The sequence below is a fragment of the Physeter macrocephalus genome, unplaced genomic scaffold (assembly GCF_002837175.3).
Source record: "Physeter macrocephalus isolate SW-GA unplaced genomic scaffold, ASM283717v5 random_198, whole genome shotgun sequence".
In the NCBI taxonomy this organism is placed as follows: domain Eukaryota; kingdom Metazoa; phylum Chordata; class Mammalia; order Artiodactyla; family Physeteridae; genus Physeter; species Physeter macrocephalus.
This window is the reverse complement of record NW_021145475.1, coordinates 58,035-75,342: the sequence shown is the minus strand read 5'-3', so window position 1 is coordinate 75,342 and position 17,308 is coordinate 58,035. Positions and strand designations below refer to the sequence as shown.

At 65.0% G+C, this 17,308-nt stretch overlaps 1 protein-coding gene across 10 annotated transcripts in view; it reads right to left on the bottom strand.

The window, feature by feature from the left end:
* Positions 1-93: 93 nt before the first annotated feature.
* ARVCF (ARVCF delta catenin family member) overlaps positions 94-17,308 on the bottom strand; it is a 36,998-nt gene continuing 19,783 nt past the window's right edge. Inside the window, exons 1-17 of one of the 10 annotated variants that reach the window (XM_028484571.1) lie at positions 16,760-16,894; positions 11,601-11,759; positions 10,972-11,492; positions 9,530-10,029; positions 8,792-8,975; positions 7,882-7,999; positions 7,360-7,531; positions 6,847-6,864; positions 5,759-5,830; positions 4,372-4,499; positions 4,016-4,166; positions 3,721-3,919; positions 3,493-3,604; positions 3,302-3,392; positions 3,033-3,086; positions 2,589-2,674; positions 1,635-2,118 (exon numbers count right to left, since the gene is read on the bottom strand). In XM_028484571.1, the coding sequence (XP_028340372.1) occupies positions 2,011-2,118; positions 2,589-2,674; positions 3,033-3,086; positions 3,302-3,392; positions 3,493-3,604; positions 3,721-3,919; positions 4,016-4,166; positions 4,372-4,499; positions 5,759-5,830; positions 6,847-6,864; positions 7,360-7,531; positions 7,882-7,999; positions 8,792-8,975; positions 9,530-10,029; positions 10,972-11,492; positions 11,601-11,759; positions 16,760-16,780 (2,694 nt within the window). In that variant the 5' untranslated portion in view covers positions 16,781-16,894 and the 3' untranslated portion in view covers positions 1,635-2,010. The other 9 variants (XM_028484568.2, XM_055082618.1, XM_028484572.2 and 6 more) reach the window with 9 other exon arrangements.

Sequence of the window (17,308 nt, the reverse complement as noted above, 5' to 3'; positions counted from 1 at the left end):
ACCAGTATCATGTTTAAAAGATAGTAAAGTAGAAATTAAAGATCTAAATATTTAGCTAAGAGATGAACCGAGTGCTTCTTTTCAGCCACTGTGATGATGCTCCTTTCCCCTGGTGTCCTCAGCTTTGCACCAAACACAAGCTGCTCCCCTTGGCCAGATGCTAACACTGCAGACTGGCGCAGCAGTGCCGGAGGCCGGCCTTGCTCAGTACTGCTCCCGGGGCCGGGCCGAGGGCACCTGTTACAGCCCCATGGGGATGTCTGCAGGCTGGGGTGAGCCCCACCTGGGAAACCGGAACAAGGCAGTCAGCCAGCCTGCAGGTCCATCTCTGACCAAGCAGGTGCTGGGGAAGGTGGACACGGCCCTGCAGCAGTGCCAGATGTGGTCTGTCCAGTGCCTAGCCTTTTGGGGCCCATGTGTGGCTCTGAGGGGATACACCGTCCCCAGTCCCACTTGGCCTTGTTTGGGGAAGAGAGAGTAGACTCAGACCTGCTGCAGCACTTCTGCAGGTGCCCAGCTGGCAAGGGATGAAGCAGAGTTGGTTTGCATCCACCTAAATCCACAGGTGCCCCCAGCTCTGACCTGGTGCTCCAACCCCAAGGCCCCCAAACCGTTGGACCTCTGGCCACCTCGGAGGCTCCCTTGGGCCCCAGCAGAGGGTGGGGTCCTAGACCCCAGGATCACCCTTCCTGGCTGAGGCCCACCTGTGCCCAAGACCAGCCACTGGCCAGGACTCCACCCCAGGCCTCAGAACCCAGCTAACCACCCCGGATCAAGCCCACTCCTCTCTGTGTGTAGAAAAGGGATGCATGTGGGGAAACAACCCTGGGGACTCGGAGCTGAGCCCCTGCTGGACACAGCAGACACACACCGAGGGCCACCTCCGACACCCAGCAAACGAAGGGAGCGGCTCACGGAGAGAGCTGAGCCTCGGAAGACAGGAGGTTCCTTTGTTGTTACTTTAAATTTTTAATTTTTCTTACAAAAATTTAGATGTTTACCCATAGTCTTATTTTGGTTTTGTTTTTAATTGTTTTCATTAGTGTTTTTCTCGTTTTTAAGTCACAAACAGGAGGCACTGAACAGCAGTCCCCCACTGCTGCTGCCAAAGGTCAGTCCCAGAGGTGCTACTCAGGGGCCAGAGCCGAGCAGGGAAGGCGCTCCAGGCATCCGGGGGTGGGCAGGGCCCTCCAAAGCCTCTCTGTGGGTTGCCCCCCACTCAGGGCCCAGGGAAGCCCCTCCACCCTTGGGTTCAGACTCCCTTCACTGAGCCCCCTCCCTGCCTGGCTGCGGGGCCCCAGGGCCCCACCCCCACCCAGCTCCTCAGGGGCCCCGGCAGCCCCAAAGCAAAGCCGGGTGCCTGGCCCTGGGCCCCGCTGGGCTCCCACTGGCACAAAGCACCATATCAGTAAACTCACTCGCCCGGGAGTTAGAAGGGGGGAGCGAGGGCGGGAGGGCAGTCGTGTCCAGAACCCACAGCTCCAGGGAAAGAGGAGCTGCCTACCCCCACCGCCCGGGGCTCCCAGCTCCATGGCGGGGTCTGCGCAGGCTGCCTGGAGGTCCTTTCCCCGAGGTCCCTTCTTCTTCCAAGATCAGACCCTAAGAGCAAACGGCTGGGCCCAGGCCCTGAGGAGGAAGAGGGGAAGGCTGAGCAGGCCCGGTAAGCAGGGCAATGGACGCGTGGGTGAAGGCGGCTGCCTCGGGTGGTCCTCGGGGGGCCCTGTGCTGGGGGCATCGGAAGGTGTGGACCACCCCTGCTCTCACTCTGCGACCTCCAGGCCCTGATGGCACAGGGCCTGAGCCAGGCTGCAGGCCAGAGGGCCCCTCCCTCAGCCCCTAGCTTGGCCTTCCCTCCGCTGGGCCTTCAGGCCCGCTGAGCTCGAGGTGGCCCTGCGGGGAGCGTGCGGAGAGCGGAGCAGGCAGGCAGGCAGGCAGGCAGATGGGATGGAGAGAAGGCCCCACCCAGAGGATGAACACCAGATGAGAACAAGAACGTACCAGGCATGCAAGCTAGACCCAGGAGTCAACAGGCTGAGGCTTAGCATCCCCCACGGCGTCCACCAGCCTGACCGCGGGTCTGCTGGGCCCGGGAGGAGGAGCCTTCCTGCCGGGGTCGGGCTGCAGGGTGGTGGGCAGGAGGGCGTTAGAGGCAGAACAGAGCAGGTTAGTCTGAGCTGGCGAGTGGGGGCTGGGCTGGTCAGCAGGGCAGGGCGAGAGCCGGGGTGCATGCGAGGAGAGGCCTGAGGGCCAGGGGAGCTGAACCAGCGGGGCTCGGAGAGGCAGGGTTGGCACAGAGCAGATGGCAGGGGCTGCCCTGGAGGCGAGACCATGCAGAGGAGGGTGCAGATGCGCCCTCTGTCCCGGGCCCCCTCCCTCCCAGTGGTGCAAGTTTTTAACCACCTGCACCCACAGGCTGGCTCTGACGTGAGGTTCCCGAGGCAGAAGGGCCACACCCCGAACGGGTCTCCTAGCCCAACTGCCCTGCAGGTAAGCCCCACCCCAGGCCCCAGACCAAACCTTGCCTGGGCCCCTCTCCAGGTGACCCCCGGACACACCACCTCCCTGGACACCTGCCCACAGCCACTCACTTTCAACAATTCCTTCTCAGAGGCCTCCCCTGCAGGGTCACTGCCTCGAGGCCTGCACTCCCTCCGGTCAACGGCGGAGTATCCATCTGTGGGGTGGAGGCAGGAGAGGACTCTGAGGCAGGCACCAGGCATGGATCTCCCTCACAGCCCAGGGTGCATCTGGAGAGGGCCCCCACATAGCCCGCTCTGAGCCAGGCCTTCTCACGGCCCCTCCCATGCGGTGGGCCTTGCAGCCTCTCCCCTGTTCCCCACCAGCAGCTCAGAACCCTCCAGCTGCCCCCTCAGCTGACAGACAGGACACCCTGGCTGGGCAGTGACCCCTCCCTGGCTGCTCCACCCCTCACCCATGAGCACCCCTAAACCAAATCTTTTTTCCAACCACACCTTCTCGGAAGGTCCTCCCCACACAGAGAATAAGCAGCCTGCACCTGCACCTGCCCTCACCTGGGCCAAGTGCCTCCATGGGGATCACGTCTCGGCTGCCTGGCTTCTCGCTGTCTGCAAGGTATGAGCGGGTGGCTGGCTGGTTGCAGCAGTGGCAGGGGACCAGGGCTGGCCTCAGCCTGGTGCCAAGGTGAACACCACGGGTGGAGAGGATTGGGGAGGGGAAGGGAGGGGGCCATCTTCCTGGAAGAAGGTCGGCCTCCCTCCACCCCTCAGCAGGGTGGAGGGACACAACTGAACCTCAGGATGGACCCCTGCCTCATACTCACCCAGGCTCTTGTCCACCAGCGGCAGCGTGCTATCGTCCAAGCCTCCGGGACTCGGTGGTGCCTTGGGGCCCTTGGCATTAGCAGAACCCGACTAGGGGGAGGAGGGCACATAACAGACGGGGTGGGTCGGGGTGCTCCCGCGGGGTACCCAGCCTGGGCGAAGTGAGAGAGAAAGGCAGGGTGGGCCGAACCTGGAAGCGCGCCTTGGTCCAGCCGTCCCTCTGCAGGGCACCACGCAGCTCCTTGTAACTCCACACTGTCTGCAGCACGTGGGATGCGGCCTTCGCCTCGCGCACCGATTGGCTGCGGTCCGGGCTGGGGTCAGTGTCTGGCCAAGATGGCCCTGCTCTGCCCCCACCTAGGCCCCGCCCCGCCCACCTGGGGGCACCTCCTGCCCCACCTAAGCCCCGCCCACCCACCTGGAAGCGCCAAGGGCCACCAGCGCAGGCACACCGCGGGCCTGCAGCAGCGAGCGGGCGTTGTCCAGGCTGTCAGACACGATCTCGTGGATGGTGTTGAGCACGGCCACCACTGTGTCCTCCTCCAGACAGGCCCCAGGCTGCGCGGGTGCCTGCGCGCTGCGCACGTTTCGCACGAGCTCGGCCATGGCGTAGCTCCCTGCAGGCAGGGGCTGTGAGGACGCTCCGGCGCCGGCAGGAGGGGGGCCGCGAGGAGCGGGTGGCCCGGGCCCCAGACCCCCGTCCCCGCCCTCACCGATGAGGTCCTTGTTGCGCCGGTCCAGCGAGAGGTTGCGCAGGGCGATGGCGACAGCGCGCACCACCTTGTCGGTCTCCGACTGCAGCAGCTCCACCAGCACCGGCAGCCCGCGCTCCTTGCGCACCATGGCGCGGATGTACGTGGCCCACTGCGGCGGGGGTGCGGGGTGTGCTCAGTGCTGGCCGCGCCGCACGCACCAGACACTCGCCCACCTGAGCCCTGACCGCCCCTCCGGCTGGCCCGTTCTTCTCCCCTGCCTGACAAAGCCCTCCCCCAGCAGCTCCCCAGGCATCTCCACCAGGAATACTCTTAGGATTCCCTCGGCCTCCTCCCTGCCAGGCTTGGCCTCTCACCACCCAGTTGCCGGCACTGAGGTTCTGCAGGGCACCGGCCGCGGCCTCCAGAGTGTTGAAGTTCCGACTCTCCGTCAGGAGGGACAGGTAGAGACGCACTACCTCGGGCTGGTACAGCAGCTCGAAGCCTGCGCACGGAGCACCCGCAGCCCACAGTCACCCAGGCTGCCCCGTCACCCCCTACCCCCTCCTCAGCCCTCCCAGGGGAGGGTAAGCTGTGGCCCAGGATGGCTGTGGCGTCATCAGGAATGTTCAGCACCAACATGTTCACCCCTTAGCCATCGAAGAGTAAAAAGCCTTCCCACTTCACAGGGCAGTCAACCCAGGCTGTGAGGTGACAGTGGGTTTAGGCGAGGTCATTCTTCCTTGACCCCACTGCCAAAGAAATGGGACCTGCCTGATGCTGGAGATTCCGGGAGGCCTGGAGTGGGGAGGGAGGCAGTAACCACAGCTGCTCCCCTAGCAACAGGACTCAGACTCCCTAGCAACAGCCCCCCCAACTCGTATATAAGGCCCACCCTCCCTGTCAGAACCACTCAACCACTCCTGTCCCTCATCAACTGAGGCTCCAGCCTGGCAGCAGAGCCACCCCACAGTGCTCCAGAGAGGAGGACGGAGCGGCCTTCCAAGTCTGCCCCCACATTTAGGCTTCTGCGTCCCTGGACATTTCCTCCCCTCCCCCACAAGCCCCACATGTCATCACTCTTTCTCCAGTTCTCATGTCCCATTCTCCCTCCACTCCAGCTTCCTGTCCCCCAGATGCTCCAAGCACTTGCCCCTGCATGGCATTTGCATGGGCTGGTCCCTCTGCCTGGGATGCTTCCCCCCAGACCTCCCACGGCTGCGCTGCTGCACCCTGCTCTTGGGCATCTGGGCTTGCAGGGCAGACCTCTCTCGCCCAGGCTGGAATCCCAGTGCACAGAGAAGCGCCACACAGAGTGGGGCTCCGATGGACACAGGGGGCGAGAAGCTTGAACCGCTCCCCCACACGATCTGGGTGATCTTGCCCAGCCTCCCAACTGGATCTGACTGCACCTCGGGGCTCCAAAACCCCTAGGAGTGAACCTGGGCTCCTCGGCTGGCACAGGAGGCCCTGCCCAGCTAGCCCTCGCTCCAATCCCTGCCAGCCTCTCATGTGCTGTGTGACCTGGCAAGTGCCTGGCTCCTCCCTGCCTCCGCGCCCACACCCTGCCTGAAATGACCTGTGGCACAGACCCTGATTCTGAGCCCTGAGCAGGTGCCCAGGGACTGCACAGTCCTTCGGGGAACCCCACACCTGTGGGCCTCAGCTTCCCCATGGGATCCCCAAGGCCCTTCAGCCTGTTTGGTGGTACAAAGCTTAACTCCTGGACAGGCCTGGGCCTGGGTTCCACCCCCCACTGCTCACCTTTGGCAGCCTCAGTCCGCTTGGGTAGATCCAGAGTGTCAAAGTTCCGGTCCATCTCACCATCCCTCTTCCCTGGAACAGAGGACAGTGGAAGGTGAGGGGGACCCTGCAGGGTGCAGGTATGTGTCAGGAGGGGCGGGGACAGCACCCCCACATCCAAGACTGGGCACCAAGAGGCCTGGGAACAGAGCACCGTTCTGAGTGCAGGCAGGCAGCTCTGCCCAAAGGGCAATGGGGGCAGTTAAGCCTAGGGAGGTCTGAGCCCTGCCCGAGCTGCCAGGACTCATCCTCCATCGGGTGCTGGGAGCTGCACTGCAGATCCTCCCGATGGGCTCCTTGGGCCCACCGTGTATGTGAACTGAGGAGCCCAGGAGCCCAGGCTGGGGCAGGGAGGTGCAGACAGGGAAGCCGAGGGCTGGCAGGGACAGGACTTGCCTGGCTGCACAGTGAGGCGGGGCTGGAGCCAAGAGTCCCACTCATGGGGAAACTTGCCCCTGTCTGGGGCCAGGACCCGGCCCTGGGCTCTGCTGGCCAGGAGACCCCCCCCACCCGCAGGCCCCTGCAGCAGCCCCACGTAACACCCATCAGCCTCAGCCTGCACACCTCCGTGAGAGCCAGCTCACCACCTCCTGGCCGCCCTCCCGCTCAGATGAGGAACCTTCCCCTTCTCGGAAGGCAGAGCTGAGTTCAGATGATCAGGGGCCTGCCCTACTCAGCCTCCTGGGGCATTTGCATGGTCCCTCCATCTGAGCCACACCTGGCCCATCCCATCGGAGGGGCAGACTCTGCTCCCCAGTGCCCCTGGGAATGGACATGCCCAGGCCCTATCCACCCTCGGCTCTGAGGTTACAGAGGGACAGCCCCTCAGCCTCCCGACCAGCCCCAGGCTGACATTCCTGCAGTTGTCGTGTCCACACAGTTGCCATGGAGATGGCTGCCTGGAGAAGGGACTGGGATGGGGCCTTCCCAAGGATGAAAGGTCCTGCAGTTGTCATGGAGATGGCTGCCTGAGCAAAGGGGGCGGGGGAGGGGTCCCTGGTGCCCACTGCACCCGCCAGGCCTACACGGCAGGACAAACAGGGACTTACCTTCATGGAACCACTCTTCTGGGCGGCCGGAGGAAGCACAGGAGAGAGGAGAGGAGCCTGAGCGGGAAGCACCCCCATTCCCTCCCAGGAAGTATAGGACAGAGGGACGGGGACTCTCACCCCAATTACTTTTGGGGGCTGAGTGCCCATAAGTGGGACAGGGATCAGAAAAGGCCAACGCAGTGGGGCAGGTGAAGGCAGTGTACAGACCCCTGGCAGATGCACCTGAGGTAGGGACGGCATGAGGCAGGTGGGGTGCTGCCCCCTGGGCTCCTCAGGGTCCTCAGGTGCCCTGCCAATGCCAAGAGGCGGCGCTGTCCTCGGCACTTCCAAACTTGGGCCCCCAGGCCCTTCCTGGAGCTGAGGGCCTGGGTCCAGGCACCGGGGGGGTCAGGCACAGGTGGTCCTGGGCACCCTCCTTGGCTCCCTGAACGTGTCCCCCGTGGGTGTGGAGGGCCTTCAGCTTGGCAGGGTCGGGGGTCCTAGAGCAGTACCCCAGTCCCACCCACACACCTTTGGCCTTCTTGCCACCAAAGCAGCCGGCGTCCTCCCTCCTCCGGCGCTGGGCACCCATGGCACTGCCCGGGGGCCTGGGCTCGGCCTCCTGGTACCTGTCAGCCCCTGGCACCTCCTTGTGCACGTGGTAGGAGAGGTTCCGCACGATGCACACGCAGTTCTCCACCGACTGCAGGGAGAGGGGGCTAGGGTACTGCTGGGGGGCACGGAACACTGACCCCCCCCACCCCAGGAAAGATGCCACAGCTCGTGAGCGCAGAAGGGAGCGGGTGTAGGATGGGGAGGCCTGGGTTAGAGGCCCACTCGGGCGAAACCCAGGGAGGGGCTGAGGAAGGAGGGGGGAGCACCTACCACACGCGGGACCTGGTCCAGAGCTTCAGGGCACACCTGCTGCCCTGCACCACACACCCGTCCCCTGTGCCGCCTGGATAGTCCAGGGCTCCTGCTCCGTTCCCCGACCCTTCATGGGAGGCTGCGAGGCTGACCCTGCCTGGGGCCTGCCAGGGCCTCCCCGCCTACCTTGTTGTCCGTGTCCTTCCTGCCCACGGCCGACTGCAGGGCGTGCAGGAGTGCGTCCACCAGCCCCTCACACTCACGGAGTCGCCGCCGGGCCTCTGCACCATCTGAGCTCACATTCCTGTGTGGCCAAGAGCAAGCCTTGTGACCCCAGCTCCAGCTCCAGGGTCTCATCTTATCTGCAGAATGTGCTCTATGCCACGCCGTTAGGGCTGCTAGCAGATGAGAAGAGGTCAGCAGTGAAGGTGAAGCAGCAATGGCCTGACTGCTGGGACCCCAGGAGGGGGCCCTGGCCTGGCATCTGTGTGGGGTGGGGGCCTCCCCTGACTCCCAGCTGAACTGCAAAGGGACAGAAGTGGATCCAGAGGCCTGAATCTGTGCAGCTCAGGGCTCCACCTTGTGCTGAGGTAAGGACCCCAGAGGGCCATGGGGGGATATCCTGATGGACAGGCAGGACCGAGGGACGCAGGACTGCCTGTGAGGGCTCTGCAGGGCCTCCAAGGGTGGTGGGGGGAGGGCAGGGGTCACAAGGAAGTGGGAGGAGGCCTCTGAAGCAGACTGGAGAGGAGGGTCCTAGCTCCCCCTCCCTGGGTGTCACAGGGATGGGTCGAAGCTGGGCAGGGATGGAGCAGGGGTATATGGGAGAGTGGCAGACATCCAGAGGCTGCCTGTGGGGGTGAGTACAGCCCCATCAGGCACATTCTCGGGACTCGGGCAGGAACTGTGACCTGGCTCTGACGCCGAGGCCTGGGTGGCTAGTTGTCTTCCATGTTACCTGGGACACGGACGTGGTTATTCCTAGGACAGCTGTCCCCAGGTGTACATGCAGGCTCTGGTGCCTGGCTCCTGCCTCCTTGGCTGGGAACAGCCTTGGGAGGCTTCGAGGGGCACCTGAGCCCGGCCCCACCCACACCTCAAGCAGCCTGATGTGTTCTTGAAGACAGTCGTCCACTCAGCGTCCCGTGGCTTGGAGTCCTCGTTGGGCTCTGGCTCCCAGCCCGAGTGTGGCACAATGACCTCGTGGGTCAGCGTCTGCAGGCCGTGGTCAATGATGACCATCTTCAGGGGTTCGTAGGACGACAGGTTCCAGAGTGTGCCTGCAGGGCGCCATCAACCGGCCAGTGCTGACCACAGGCACTGTCCCCACGGGACCAGCTCAGGACCCACCCCGCCCTCTTCGGGCCCCAGCTCACACCAGAAGACAGGAGTGACAAAAGCCACAAGAGGCCCTGGGTGCTGCTCTGGTGTGGGTGAGATGCACACGCCACATCGAGAGGGGGCTCCCCAGGGGGGGAAGGAGCCCCCTAGAGGCCAGGACACACAGGAGGGGCTGGCAAGGAGCCTGGAGCTGGCATGTGCCTTCTTTTCCCCACCCCTTCCCAGCCACCCAGGCAGGTGGGACTATGCTCCTGGGGCCACGCCGAGAGGGCGTCATCACATGACCCTGACCAGCCACGGTCCCCACCACTGCCCTGCCGGGGGGGACCAGAGAGGCAGGACCTAGAGTAGTCATGGTGGGGACATGGGAGCTGGCGGGGACGGGGCCAGCGCCAGCCCCACCTGTGGCGGCCGAGTCCAGAGGTAGAGACCTGACACAGTGCCTGAGCCTGACTCGCGACTGAATCGCGACGCAGGTGGCCAGGCGCCTCACCTGTGACGAGCTCGCGGACCTCGCTGTCCCGGGCGGCCCGCAGCAGGCGCACCAGGGCAGGCACGCCGCCACAGTCCCGGATGGCGGCCTTGTTGTCAGCATCCCGGCCATACGAGAGGTTCCGCAGCGCCCCACAGGCCCGGCGCCGCACCTCCGCCCGCGGGTGGTCCAGCAGGGCCACAAGCAGCGGCAGCCCCCGCAGCTGCCGCACGCGGCGCTTGACACCCTCGTTCTCGAAGCACAGGTGCTGCAGGTAGGCGGCCGCGTTGGCCTTCACGGGGTCCACGGGGTGCCGCAGCATGGCCAGCACCTCGGGCAGCTCGGGGTCCCGCCAGCGCGGCTCCTTGCGGGCACTGTCCACCGAGGGAGAGCGCCGCACTGCCCGGTCCAGGCTGCCCAGACTGCCATGTTCCGGCTGGGCCAGGGGCGCCGTCGTGGCTGGGAAGGGGGGCCGCTCTTCCATCAGCTCACCGCCATCGTCCGCCACGTCCTCGTAGGCCCTGTGCAGGCGAGCACGGTGCATGACCGTCCTCTCGCGGCTGCTGGCTGGCCCTGCCCCCAAGCGGCCCCATCACACATTCTCCGGGGGACCATGAACCCACGGGGTAGGGCTGGGCCTGGAGCATCGTCAGTGCTGAGAGTCATACCCGACCCAGCAAGAACAAACTCACAGCCAGCGATAGCGCCAAACCCCAGCCAATGTCATCAGAACTTGTATCCCTCCCAGATGGGAGCTCACTCACTCCCATCAACAGGCAGTTTCCCTGACTCCCAGCTAACTATGTTTCTACGAAACATCTGTCTGTGACTGGGGTCCCACCTCCCCAGGAGGCCATGTCTGGCTAGTGCACCCCTTGCACACGGCCAGCCTGGTAGGACCATCTGAGGGGCCTCAGGCCACCAGTTCTCCAGGGCACAAGATGTCAAACCCACTTCCTAGGTGAGGGATTGGGGCTGGGGGTGGGCGAGTGTCTCGCCTGTGGCCACACAGCATAATCCAGACCCAGGCAGTGGTCGTGTTCCCACCTGACAGACAGAGAAGCTGAGGGCAGGGGAGACAGAACCAAGGGCTGCAGGGGGAAGGGAAGGACCGAGGGCCTGGGTTCTGGGTGCTCCTGTGCATGGGGGAGGGGCTGGGGCCCAAGCTCAGAAAAATGCCCTGGGCCCCTTGGGCTTGTGTCTTCCGGACCATCTGGCTGGAGCAGGGGCAGCAGGCATGGGCGCGTCACCAGCTTCTCTTGCTCCAGACCCGCAGGGAGGGTGCCCAGTGCAATCCCACAGCCCAGAGCCCGCCCTTGCCGCTGTCCCCGAGAAGAGCCAAGGCCAATTCAAACTAACGTGTGTATTACTAACACAGCCCCGCAGTGAGACTACCCGTGTGGTACTCTGCAAGGAGTGGAAGGCAGGCTTCCTGGAGGCAGTGACAGCGCATGGGGGCTCACCTGGTGCGCAGGCCCCTCCCACAGTCTGGCCTCCTCCGTGCGGCTGTGCCACAGTCAGGCTCCAGCTCCGGGCCCCCCTCGTCCTCAGCAGCCAGGCTGCGAGTGTCGTCCTCCAAGCCATACGGCTCTGCCTGGAACCGCTCGGGCTGGGAGCGGCCGGCTGGCGGCCCAGGCTCAGGGCCCGCGGGGAAGGCCTCCCGGCGGCTGGGCAGCGTGAAGCAGCCATCACCGGGGCCTGGGCCCAGGGGGCCTCCGCGCGGAGGCCGCACACCCAGCCCGCGGGACAGGCTGCCATAGCTGGGGACGTCGCGGGGCTCGTCAGGAAAGCCGCCCCCGCTGCCAAGGCAGGTGCGGGAGAGCGTGGCCGCCGGGCCACCCCCGCGCAGCAGGAAGTGTCGGTCCAGGGGGCCGTCGGTGAAGGGGCCCAGTGGGTGGCCGCCGTCCAGCAGGGGGAGGCCATCGGGGCCCACGGGCACCTGGCGCACTGTTCGAGTGGTCACCGTCTTGACTGTCTTAGTGACCTGGTGGGTGAGGGGGCAGCCTGTGGGCTGGTAGCCTTAGAGGCCAGGGTGGCCTCAGCCCTCCACCTGAATAATGGGTGGCCCGCAGGAGACCGAGGCGAGGTGTACCTTGGTCTCAGTGCGACGAGTGGTGCCATCTTCCGACGTGACGATGGACACATGGGAGGTGGGGGTGCCAGGGTCCTCCTCCACCGTCACTGTCTCCTCCAGCACCTCAGGCGCCTCCGGCATCATGGCCAGAGAGGCCTGGCTGCCTGGGCTCTGCTCCTGGGCAAGGGAGCAGGTGTTGGTGGGAGGACCCCGTGCTCAGCAGCCCTGGGGCCAGCTCGTGCTGGCCTGGATGCCAGGAGGGCCTTCTTCCCCTGCCCCAGGGCCTGTCTCAGCCCCGGTTGGTGAGGACAGCAGCACATTCTTGCCTCTGAAAGCTGAGGGGCTGGTCCCCATCCCAGGGCCTCCTCGGGCTGATCTAGTGGATAAGGCCCTGGGCCCAGCGGCGCAGTCTTGGGCAGCCCTGTCTGAGCTGTAAGCCCAGCTGCCACAGCTCCTGTGGGGCCAAGCACCCGCAGGACGCTCTCCTGACATCACTCATCACCCCTGCCTGGGCCCTCCCTAAAGGATGGCTCTTTCCTGTGCCTCCTCCCTGCCCACTCCAGAAACCTTGAGTGCAGAGGGTGGCAATTTCAGCATTGTTCACCGACTCCCTGTGGCCACACCCACCCAGGCTCCCGCCATCCCCAAGGCCAGCTAGACGCCCTCGCAGGACAGAAATACCCAACTCCCAGAATGCCCTGCGCACTCAGAGCACCAAAATACCCTCGCCCCTTCCGGCCCGGATACTCTTGGGGTGCTGAGTGGGCAGGGCCTGGCCCTACCTCACTTGGGCCAGTGGCTGGTGCCCCTCACTGAGGCTCTGGGTGTCGTATCAGAGCCCAGAGAGGGTGGATTCAGGCCAATGGGGGCCCAGCTGATCCTTGATGGGAACCCTGGTGTCCCCTCCCCATACACCCCCAGGTCTCCCCAGCCTTGGCCCTCAGCTCTCAGCCCCCCTTTCCAACATCCCCACAGGCAAGATGGCGCTGGAGAGAGGATCTTCTAAAGCCCACAGGCCTACTGGCCAGACTCACCAGTGGGGAAACTGAGGCTCAGAGAGGACAGGCCAGCCCACAGCACAGCTGGGCTGGACCCCTGCTATGCTGAGTGGCAGGGGGACCCCAGGCCTCTGACCACCTGGGTCCCCCCCACCATGCCAACATCCCAGGATCAGCGTCTGGCCAGGACGGGTAGAAGCTGAAACCCAAGCCGCAGTGGGCGGGTGCGGGGGAGCACATTCCGGGCAGCCAGGGCCGGGTCAGCAGGAGGACAGGTCCTGCTCCAGGGCCCAGGCCCGTGCCTTGTGGGATGGGTCCCCGCCTGGGCCCCAGGCCCCTGAGGCCTGCACAGACAGGGAGCTGAGGCCCAGGAAAGGCCAGCAGCTCAACCCGCATCTGCCTGGCACCAGAGCCCTGCTCTGCTCCCGTCCCTGGGACCGGGAACGTGCAAGGCAAGGCTCCCAGGGCCACCTTCCTGTCCCCAGGCCCAGGAGCATGCAAGGCAAGGTGCCCAGGGCCGGCCTCCTGTCCCCGGGCCCAGGAGCATGCAAGGCAAGGTGCCCAGGGCCGGCCTCCTGTCCCTGGGCCCAGGAGCATGCAAGGCAAGGTGCCCAGGGCTGCCCTCGGGGCCTGCCTCCCGAGGGCCTCGGGTGTGAAGTCTCCCCAGGTTGGGGTACTGTCCTAAAGGAATGCATGTCCCCCCAAATGCACACAGTGTTGAGGTTCTGGGCCCCTGCAGCCTCTTCAGGGGTCCAGGAAGAAACCTGCACCAACCTGCTAGGAGTATCCCTCAGGCTCTGGTGACAGAGGAAGAGGTCACAGAATGTGCCCCCTCCCCGAGAAGCAGGGCCTCGGAGGATAATATGTGATTTTATGAAAAAGAGAAACTGAGGCCTGACAGAGGGGAAAGGACTACCCAGAACTGCACAAATTGCTAAAGGCGGATTTCAGGCATCCACAGAGCAGGCCTTTCAGTCACATGTCACCCCTCTGGGGCGACAGCCTTGGCTGCCACCTTCTCAGTCCTAGAATGCAAGTAGTATGCCTGTTGGGGACCTGGCCAGGAAGGAGGGATGCTGTTCCTTGGGAAAGAGAAGTAAACTGAGGCCTGGGGTGGGGACACGCTGGTATGCGGCTGGGCAGGGTGGCCTGGCTCTTCTCTGAGGGCACTGGGTAGCTGGCACGGTTCTGGAGCAGAGGTTCAGGGACAGCATGTCCCTGCTGGGGCCTCGGCCGCCCCATCTGCACTTGGCAACTGTGGGAGCAAAAGTGTGGCTGGCAGTGAGCTCTTTGCTCAGCCGGGGAAGCGGGGGAGCAGCAAGGCCCCATGGCTACAAAGCACAGGGAGTGCAGCGAGCAGGACTGACAGGAGGGGACCAGGTTGTCCAGGACACTGCCAGGAGTATGGACCCCTTAGTAGGTATGCATACATTTGCATATATTTAACCCTCTCCGAGAAGAGCCCCTACCCCCTGGCCAGGCTTGGGCTGCTAGAGGGTGGCACAGGGGGTGTGCATCTTGGACCTCAGTGCCAGGGGGGCCTGGCTGCTGCTTCTCACTCCAGCCTGCAGACACAACGCGGAATTGGGGGGAAGAAGGGATGGGGGTCCAGGAGAGCCAGGGGCCCAACAAGGCCTGGCAACCCTGCAGCATCAGCCACCAACACCCAGCCCGGGCAGCCCGGCAGCGGGATCCCAAGGCCCTAAGAGCCCTGACTGGCAAATGACCTCAGGGAGCTAAAAATGGTGATGACTTCACCCCGGTGGGCAGGGAGGTGGGAGCGTGAGTCAGCCGGTGATCACGGGGAGGCCCAGCCCCCGTTACATACGCCTGGGCACACACATGCAGAAAGGGACCTGGACACACATGTGCACAAGCACCCATCCCGGCTCCCAGGCCCAGGCACGTCAGTTCACAGGCTCTCCCGACAGCACCCAGCACCGACATCCCCTCCTGCCTTCTACCTGTGTGTCCAGACTTCCTCAACCACCCACCCAGCATCTACCATGGGAGTCTCAGAGCCGGCAGGTGGGGGATCCGAGGCCTAGGGTAGAAGGAGCCCAAGGTCGACCTCTGGCCTGGGCCTCCGAAACGTCTTTGGGGAGAGGACATGGGGTCACAGACTGACTGACCAGGACACAGTCAGCTCTCAACAGAGGCTGCTGACCAGGCTGCCTGGATCCTCATCTGGCCTCAAGACCCTGCTCTAGGGCCCCATGTCCCATGGCCACCTACCCAGGCCGGCCCACCTCAGGAACCCCCAGCCCTGCAGCCCCAGATTTCCCTCATACCCTAGACATGAACAACACCTGCAGCCTCCCCCACACCCCAAATCCCACCAAGTCCTGTCAACTGCCTCACCCTCCCTCTGCCCTGGCACCATCCTTGCCTCTCTCGCTGGGATGACCGTCCAGCCTCCCATCACCTCTCCCCAGGGCCCAAATCTGTCCCACGGTCCTCCCATCCATGGCACTTGGTCCAGGGGCCCTGGGCCTGGCCCAGCAAGGGGCTGCTGTCCACTTCTGGAGTTTCCCATGAGCTCCTATGAACTTGTGGGAGGGGCCTAGCCCAGGACTCCAAGCAGGGGCGGGAGTGACCAGTATCCCAGAAAGGAGGACCCAACCACTGCTCTCAAGAGGGTCTCCAGAGGCCCAGAGCTGGAGGGCTCTGGCCCTGTCACACACCTGGGCTCAGCTTCCTTGTATGAAAACAGGAAGGACCCGGGGTGTCCAGGCCACAGGACAGGTGGGATAGTGCCAGTTCTGACTTTGTGACCAGATCTAAGGTGTGTGAGGCACAGAAAAATGAAACATGGGACAAGACACAGAGGGGCCACACCTGGGCAAAAGCCCACAGCAGCCTCTGGGGGCACATGTGGGAATGGCGGAAGGAGGGGACAGAGGAAACAAGACAAGTCACCACTGGTGGGGAGCTGGACTGGGGTCCCAGAGGCACGGATCCACCTGCAATGCTTGCCCTTGAGAGATGAGCACCCATGGTCTGGATCACGAAGAACAGGATGTGGGGTGGTTGCCCCACCCTGTCCACAGCCCCACCAGCATACGCAAGGGATAGATTAGGGTGGGATCCCACCCCTGGCTCCCACAACCCCCTGTCCAGGCTCTCAGAGAGCACGAGACGGCTGCTGCTGAACGAATGGACCGAGGGGTGGAGGAATACCAGCCCCCCACCCAGAGTAGCCATCCTGGATGGAGTCCAGGCCAAGCCAGGCAAGCATCTCCCACCAGGGAGCAAGTCCTTGGCCACTACAGACGTCCTCTCTCTTGGTGCCCACAGTGGCGAACCCAGCCCTGGCTGACCGGGAGCTCCCCCCTCCACAGCAGCAGTCCCCCTGCAAGGGCGCAGGCCCAGGCTGAGTGGCCAAGAGGCCAAGGGGCAGTGGGTGCCCAGCAGACTAGGGGAGCAAGCTTGTGGGCGATGGCAGGGTGGGCCATCACCCACCCTAGCTTTCCCAAGCCCAGCCCACACCCATCAGGCACACAGTGGCCCCACATTCCCCCAGCTCCCCTGAACTGGCCTCTCCATCTCTGGGGCAGGCAGGCACCTAGCTGTCCAGGTGGGCAGGTGTGTAGGAGACCTACCTCTTGCTCCTCCACTCTGCCTCAGTTTCCCCGCCTGTTAGGGGACCCCACCCCTCTGAGCAAGAGTGCAGGCTGCCCCCGAGCCTTCCCCCATGCTGGTGCTGGGAGGAAGCCCCCTCCGCCTCCGCACGTGGGCAGGGCCGTCCCCCAGCCCTCTCTCCACGTGCGCTGCCGCGGCAGACCCGGCTTGCATTAAGGCTCCGAAGCTCCTGCGAGGCCCCCAGAGCCGGGGCCCTGTGAATTTGGGGGAGGCCTAGTCGCGCCGCCCTCTCCAGATTCGGCCTCCCACCCGCGCAGAGGGGCTGCTCGGGAAGGCCCTGCCCACTACCCCGTCCCAAGCACCTGTCCCGGGCGCTGGCCCGGGTGCGCCCGCTCCCACCCCTCCACCCGCTCCCCGCACCCCGGCGGCGCGCTCACTCCGCCGCCCCGCCCGACCCCGGCCCGGGGGCGCAGACAATAGCCGCCTCCGGCCGGCGGCTCCACGAACAAAAGCGGGTCCTCCCGGAGGGCCGGCGCCCCGCCCTCCGCCACCGGCCCCCGGGACATTGCCCCCGCCCGGGACCAAGTTCCCTCCAACCTGTCTGAGTTCGGCCGGCATCGGGCCGGGCGCAGGAGGCACGAGCCAGCGGCGGCGGCGACTGGTCTGGGTTCGGCTGCCGTGCCTCGGCCGCTCGGCTCGGGCTAGGCGGACACGCTCCCCGCGGGGCCGACCTGGCTAGGCGCGGCCAGCGGCCAATCGGGAGGGGCGGGACGGTGAGGCGAGCAGCCAATCGGGCGGGGCCAAGCTGGGGCGGGGTGGATAGCAGCCAATCGGTTGGGGTCGCACCCGGGAGGGGCGGGGCGGCGGGCGGCCAATTGGGCGGGGCGAAGTCCCGCCCGGACCAGCGCGGAGCGGGGCTCGCCTGCAGCCTTGGGCCGGGGTCGCCCTCTGCCCCTGCGGTCAGGCCAGTCAGGGATCCCCTTCCCCACCCCCGTACCGCGGGGGTAGCATTTTCCCGCCAAGTCCTCCTTCCCAGGCCTCGGTTTACCCCCAGTAAAAGAGCCCACAGCCCTACCCCTGCAGCTGAGGAAACAGTTCTGACAGTGCAGGGGCCAGTGCGGCTAAGGTATCCTTCAAGACCACCCT